General features: G+C 29.8%; 1 protein-coding gene across 2 annotated transcripts in view; it reads right to left on the bottom strand.

The window, feature by feature from the left end:
- Positions 1 to 1,033: 1,033 nt before the first annotated feature.
- Positions 1,034 to 6,687, bottom strand: part of LOC111052356 (nose resistant to fluoxetine protein 6) — a 50,695-nt gene continuing 45,041 nt past the window's right edge. For both annotated transcript variants that reach the window (XM_039439371.1, XM_039439370.1), the window contains exons 11-13: positions 3,603 to 3,745; positions 2,300 to 2,408; positions 1,034 to 1,122 (exon numbers count right to left, since the gene is read on the bottom strand). In XM_039439371.1, coding sequence (XP_039295305.1) covers positions 1,049 to 1,122; positions 2,300 to 2,408; positions 3,603 to 3,745 — 326 coding nt within the window. In that variant the 3' untranslated portion in view covers positions 1,034 to 1,048. The remainder of the gene's footprint in view (positions 1,123 to 2,299; positions 2,409 to 3,602; positions 3,746 to 6,687) is intronic.

Genomic DNA, 6,687 nt, shown 5'->3' with positions numbered 1-6,687 from the left:
GTGTCTATCATAGCAGAATTTCATTTGAAGGTAACCTGGTAGGCCTTCAATAAGTAAATGGTTAGAGTAGACATTGTTAAAACAGAGAGGAGAATATTCGTTGAAGAGAGATGCAAACAGAAATGCTTTTGGGAGAAGAGAGACACGGATGGATTGGTTGATTAATGGATATTTCATTAATGTTTATCTGATTGAATGTCTGTTTGGGAGTCAGAGACAATGCTTTATTCTGACAGCATGTTTTTGTTTCATGGGATATCTCTTGTTTTGTTTTGATCTTCTCTTTTTTTTTGATCTTCAAAATCTTGTTTTTGTTATTAATAAACGAAGATGACCTCAGGGGGTAGGGTAGACTGTGTTGCATCTGACATCAAAAACCTTCTTTGTAATTTTGAATGATTTATTGGTTTTCAATTTCCCTACTGTACATATTTCCAAGTAGGACATATTGCATTCTTAAAATTTTTGGTATGTTTGAGTTCATAGTGAATTAGTTTGAGGATTGGGTTCTTTACAGAGTGAATATTCAATCTGAAACAAATTACAAAAGAACCAAAAATCGTTAAAAGAACATCAAGAAGATCGTTCAAAGAAAATAATTAATAAAGAACCAAATTCGTTGAAATTATATTTGTTTTTGTGTGAGTTGAAATAAATTGGAATTTTATACAGTTCTATTTATCCTTTCTAAAAAAAATCAAGGTTACTTGTAAATTTTAATATCTCTACTAGAGTCTAGTAAATTACTCTAGTAAATTCTAGTTACTAGTAAAAACTATTAAGTAGCCCCATAGAAATGACTGAAAATGTAATGTTGAAATGTACTAGCTCTGTATGTGTAGGCTATAAGCTACAAGAAGCTGAAGAAATAGGCTAGAGGAAAATTCGACTAAAAAATAAAATGAACGACAGCAATAATAAATATTTATTTGAGCGTTAAACTAGCAGATAACAACAAAAGTAACATCATTCAAAGAAAAAATGTTCAAATTTAACACAAGATTCGCAGTAGGCTATGTAATAAAGGTTTCTGAAAAGTTGAGTTTTTTCATATTTCTTTACCGACAGTTTCTAAGCTATCAGTCTTTTTTGTTAGGTCTTCGTTGCTTTCACTTGATAAACCTGCAATTGAAATCAGAAAAAATGAAATTAAAGTTGAGGATGATCGTTGAAATGAATGATTATAATAATAATGTGATTAAATAAAATAAAAATTAGAATTTAGTGAGTATGTTGATAATAATAATACACCAATTTTTATAAGAATGATCATGTGTCAAGCAATAATATTCTTAGATTATTTGGTAATTTGCTTAGCTTTTTAATCCCTTTGAATTTGTTTAGTACAAATCAAAAAGGAAGTTGAATAAAGCTCGTGCATAGCCTATAGTGACATATTTGCAAACTTCACAATTATTTATGACACTATGGTTTTTGTTATTTACAAAAATTTCAAATGATTTATTGTTCTTTATAGCATTAACATCGATTATGTTGAATAGGTTGGCTGATTTATTTGTCATTCATTTCAAAGATGTAAAAATAAACTTTAGATTTTTATTAAAATAGAAATAAAAATAAAAATCTCTTCTTATCTAATAAAAATCTCTTCTAATTATTATTATAATAATTCAGAAAGGGTACTGAGATTTTTATTTCTCTTTCTATTTTTATTACAAGTAGCCCTATACAGAAAAGAGATAAATTAGATATTTATTTATGGAGATTGAGGTACATGGCACAAATTTAGTCCATTTAATCGATTGAAGCATGCTGTTCAAATTGCTAGAAATTGCTCCTCTAGAATAATGGATTTATAAACAAGAATCTCAATAATAAAATAATTACATTCATAATTAATTAATGTATCAATGTTTAGAATTGATGAAGAATAAAAGTTAAATGAATTGAAGTTGAATAAAGCTTCTTGAATAAATGTAAGCAATATAAAAATCTTGTAAAACCCATATATTGATTTATTTATTCATTTATTTATTCATCTATCTATTCATTTATTAGGTTAGCACAAACAATACAATGATCGGAAAAGAAAAAAGAGGCTATTGCCCAAAACTTTTTCAATTTCCTTATTTAGTTTCAAAATTGTTCAAATATTATACATAGGTTTTATATTGTATTTATTAGCTTCTTGAATAAATATTCAACAGTTCATAGTAGAGCTATAACATTAAACAACATTGGCAATAACATTGGCAATAAAAGAACCCTACAATAATATAGCATTCATTCAATAAGATTTCCGGTTTTAATCAGATTATATTTGACAAATATTTTTTACCTTTTTTCCTTAGAATGCTTTCTATCCTCAGAATGGGTGATTCGAATACAAGCGAAAGGAAGAAAGCGGCAGAAAAGGATAGACTTATGTCACCCAATGAGAACCAAGTCTGAAAATAAAATCATTCACAAATTTTAAATAAGAATAATTACCTAATTGGAAATAGGAATAAAATGAATTAAAAACAGTATAAAGCCAATATAGATAAGTGAAGACAAATAGCCAAATAAATATGAGCCAATTGGTAATATTGAGTCCCAAATATTAATTGATTATGAAATTATATGAAAGCAGTTCATGGAGTAAATGGTAGATGTAACTACCTATTATTTGATAAAGTTAATATATTATTAGCCTATTTTAATGAATGATCATCGATTTCAAGCTCATTTTTCAAATTGTTTATTGTGCTATTGATCTTCGAGTTTATCGCCTATCATTGAAAATTTAAAGAAAATTGTCCAGTATTTTATACAAGAGCAACCCAAGTGGTATTTGTAATGTGTTCAAGTGATTTTCGCTCCTGAGTGCACTAAAATAATAATAATTCGACATTTAAAATTTTCAAATTCATTTTATTCTTAGAAAGTGTACATTTTACTATACATTCCCCTTGCAATATTGAATTCAATATTTTTCCACTATGAAGTTACAATATTGTGTTTAAATTAATTATTGAACTAGTTTAATGGATAGATCATAGTATTAAATCTGTTTTAGTATTAAATCTGCATAGTATTGAATGGATCTTTAGTACTAAAACAATAGCATAGAGAAACAATAGCGTAAGTAGATATCCCATGGTATAAGACGTCTATGTCGCAACTTCTACTGTTATCCCAAGCCGATAGTTCACATAGTTCTTTCCCATGAAGCTGTGTGACGCTGGTAGTCTCTCAAATTGTGCCGCTCATACACTCTCACCCCAACAAAACTGTAAAAATTTACAATAATCGACAGTAATCGGCTTGAGATAACAGTAAAAGTTGCGACATAAATTCCCTATACCATGGGATATCTACTTACGCTATTGTTTCTCTATGCCAATAGGTACCGTAGTGTTCGATAAGACGACAGTTGAATATTCAGTTGTATTTTATTGTGTTAACTTTCAAATCTAACTATGAACTAATATGATATGAGTCTCCTTCAATCGCCATTTTAAGAAAGACCTTGATAGAAAGGTTGTAGGAGCTTTCTTATTAGGAAGTTCGAGGAATACATCTACCAAATTGAAAGAAACTATCGGCGAATTTAACAGATTTGAGTTTGTAAAGCTTATTTTCATTAAAAAGACTATTACCAAATTGTAGAGACTAGCAGATATGGGGTTTCTGAGGGCGGCCACACTGTAGAGCTGAAGTCCCCCATGGCATAGGAAGGCACAGTAACATAATCTGCTCAATGTGATCACAGGTTTCCACGCGAACACTGGTTCTATGAAAGCTGAAAAAAGGGTAAATTTTGTATATTTCTGTCTATTAAAATTCAATCACTGTAATCTGTTTTGAGAATTAGTAGTAGAGTACTATAATAAAATATGTGGTGCAAAATTTGTCAGATGAAAACAAAAAAATCTGGTGTGGCGCACTCACACAACTTTCCTTGCCGTTATGAAAATTTATCACCTGACGCTAGTGTTCACGCACATCTCAAGTCTACTATATTCAAAGATCCAAGCCAGCTGGTGACAGGACAATAACGCTGGTGACACAAGAAGTCTGCTATCTCTTCATAGTGAATGATTTTATAGAATTAAAAGTTGCCAACAGTTTGCAATTGAAACAATAACATTTTCTCGAATTTCGAGCTTATTTTCAATTTTAGAAGAAAATGTTACTTAACATTAATTGTAGAGATTTTCATGCTCAATCTTTTCAACTTGGATTTTTTTGTTTAAATTGTATCTGAAGCCTGATAATTGGGAATCCGAAATCAAACTTTGCATTGATGGGACAGAGCTCCTGGAATTTTTACAGATATGAGACTTGTGGCAGTTGATAGAGCTTATCAATAACTATTTTAGGTATGAATTTGATCAAAATCGTTGGAGCCGTTTTCGAGAAAATCGCGAAAAACCCGGTTTTTGACAACGTTTTCGCCATTTTAGCCGCCATCTTGAATTGCATTTGATCGAAACTGTTCGTGTCGGATCCTTATACTGTAAGGATCTTAAGTTCCAAATTTCAGTCATAACTGGGAGATGATATATCGTTTACACAGCAATACTTTCCTTACCTATGGTAATAGGGCAAGGAAAGTAAAAAAAACCTTAAATAATAATTGGTCTAAAAGCTCATATTTATTTCTGCATGATAATGTACACTGTACAGAGTTATTGAAAATGTTCAAATACTTCAGGTGACTATGTCATGACGTTTATAACAACAACTATTTATACTCGTTGAATAACTTACCTTACAATGAATACCTAATACCTACCTCAATAAATAACTAATTGAGATATATTGATTTATTTGTCATTTGGAAGCTTCAATATCATGTAGTAGGATATTTCAACTTATTTATTTAATCATTCAGAATTACACAACTTACAGAAAAGTACCACAGGCTTATAAGCCCAAAACGGTTCCAATTCTAATTTATACAACTACTTTAGCTAATCCAAATTTAGCTAGGTTATGTGTCACTTAACATTCTCCTATTACACACTCAATTTACAATTCAAAACACACAAAAATTATTTTTAAATTGAAAATACTTCAACTTGTATGGTATTCTAGTTTTCTTACATAATCAGACAAAAGTAGCATTATTACATGTTGATCAGTGGTTTTGACAGTTTCAAGTCTTTCTCTTCAATAAAAAAATTAAAAAAAACTAGTGTTCCATATTTCTACTGTGCTTATGTAGTTTTGTTGTATCTAATTAGAATTAGAGATAAGGATAGATCTTGAACACCATTATTCATAAATCTAAAATATATTTCTTCTAGAATATAACTGGAATAATAATTGGTGTGTAGTGACTCTTTGAAGATGTTATTGTGAGAACTACCTATGATGAGTTGAAAACGGTAACATAGCTGATAATTTGATGGAGGTAATAAAAAAGTTCATACTTTTAATCATGCCCATTACAAGGGAGAGTAAGAGAATGATTTACCATAATAATTGAAGCATAACAAAAAGATCTTTGGTCATCAGGAATTAACTGAATAGACTATGTAATTTATGTATAGATAGATACAATTTAAAATCAAAATAGTTCAAGCACTATCAATGATGGAAGATATGGTTGAAATAATTGGAGTTACCTCAGGTTCCTGTGGTCATAGCAATGATCATTGACCGATCGAAGTCAGGTCTAAGATTCAAGTCGTCGGTTTGGCATTTCTCTTAATGTTTAAATGTTTATATGTAACGCATTTACGGCGAAACACGGTAATAGATTTTCATGAAATTTGACAGGTATGTTCCTTTTTAAATTGCGCGTCGAAGTATATACAAGGTTTTTGAAAATTTTGCATTTCAAGGATAATATAAAAGAAAAAAGGAGCCTTCTTCATACGCCAATATTAGAGTAAAAATCGGACTATAGAATTATTTATCATAAATCAGCTGACAAGTGATTACACAGATGTGTGGCGAAGCCAGTCGATTACTGTATTTGTATAAGGTCTATAGTTTCAATCAAAGGACCTTGAAGAGGTATGCATCTTTAAGCTGGGTTTACACCAAAGTTATTAACAAAATGTTAATAACTTAATCCTTATAGATTCTATTAGATTGAACGCAAGTTGACAAACACACATGTTCATCATGTGTATGATAAGTTATGATCAATCTAATATATAATCTATAAGTATTGAGTTATTAACATTTTGTTAATAAATTTGGTCTAATCGCAGCTTTAAGGTCTCTGGTATCAATACTTTGTTTTGCAGTCATGGTATTATTATGCGTGTCCATCAGTATCAATATTCTCACATTCGAAAAAACTAATTTAATAGGTGATTAAAAATAATCAAATGAACTAAATAATGCTGAAGAAATTATAATATTTTTGATTGAAAAAAATTAATTTTCATCAGATGGAAAGATTATCACGGAACTGGATGAATATTATATAAATTCTGGAATAGAAATATATTCTATTCATTGTTTAAATTCACATAAATATTAATAAATTATGGAATACAAATTCAAACGTGAACTGATTTTGTTAACATTTAAAACAGTTGACATCAGGTACTTGTGAATGAGAATACTGCTGCGTGAGGTCTACTGTTCACAAAACTACTAGTTAACCTTATGAAGAAAAACTCTTTATGGATTTCTGATGTACTTTACAGATGAAATATTTAGATTAGGTACCTCCGTTTTCAGCGGATCTAGCATTTATCAGGAAGCAAAAACTTTTCATGG

Source organism: Nilaparvata lugens, chromosome 12 (assembly GCF_014356525.2).
Source record: "Nilaparvata lugens isolate BPH chromosome 12, ASM1435652v1, whole genome shotgun sequence".
Lineage (NCBI taxonomy): Eukaryota > Metazoa > Arthropoda > Insecta > Hemiptera > Delphacidae > Nilaparvata > Nilaparvata lugens.
Note: the sequence above shows the minus strand (reverse complement) of the source record. Positions and strands in the feature narration are given on the sequence as shown.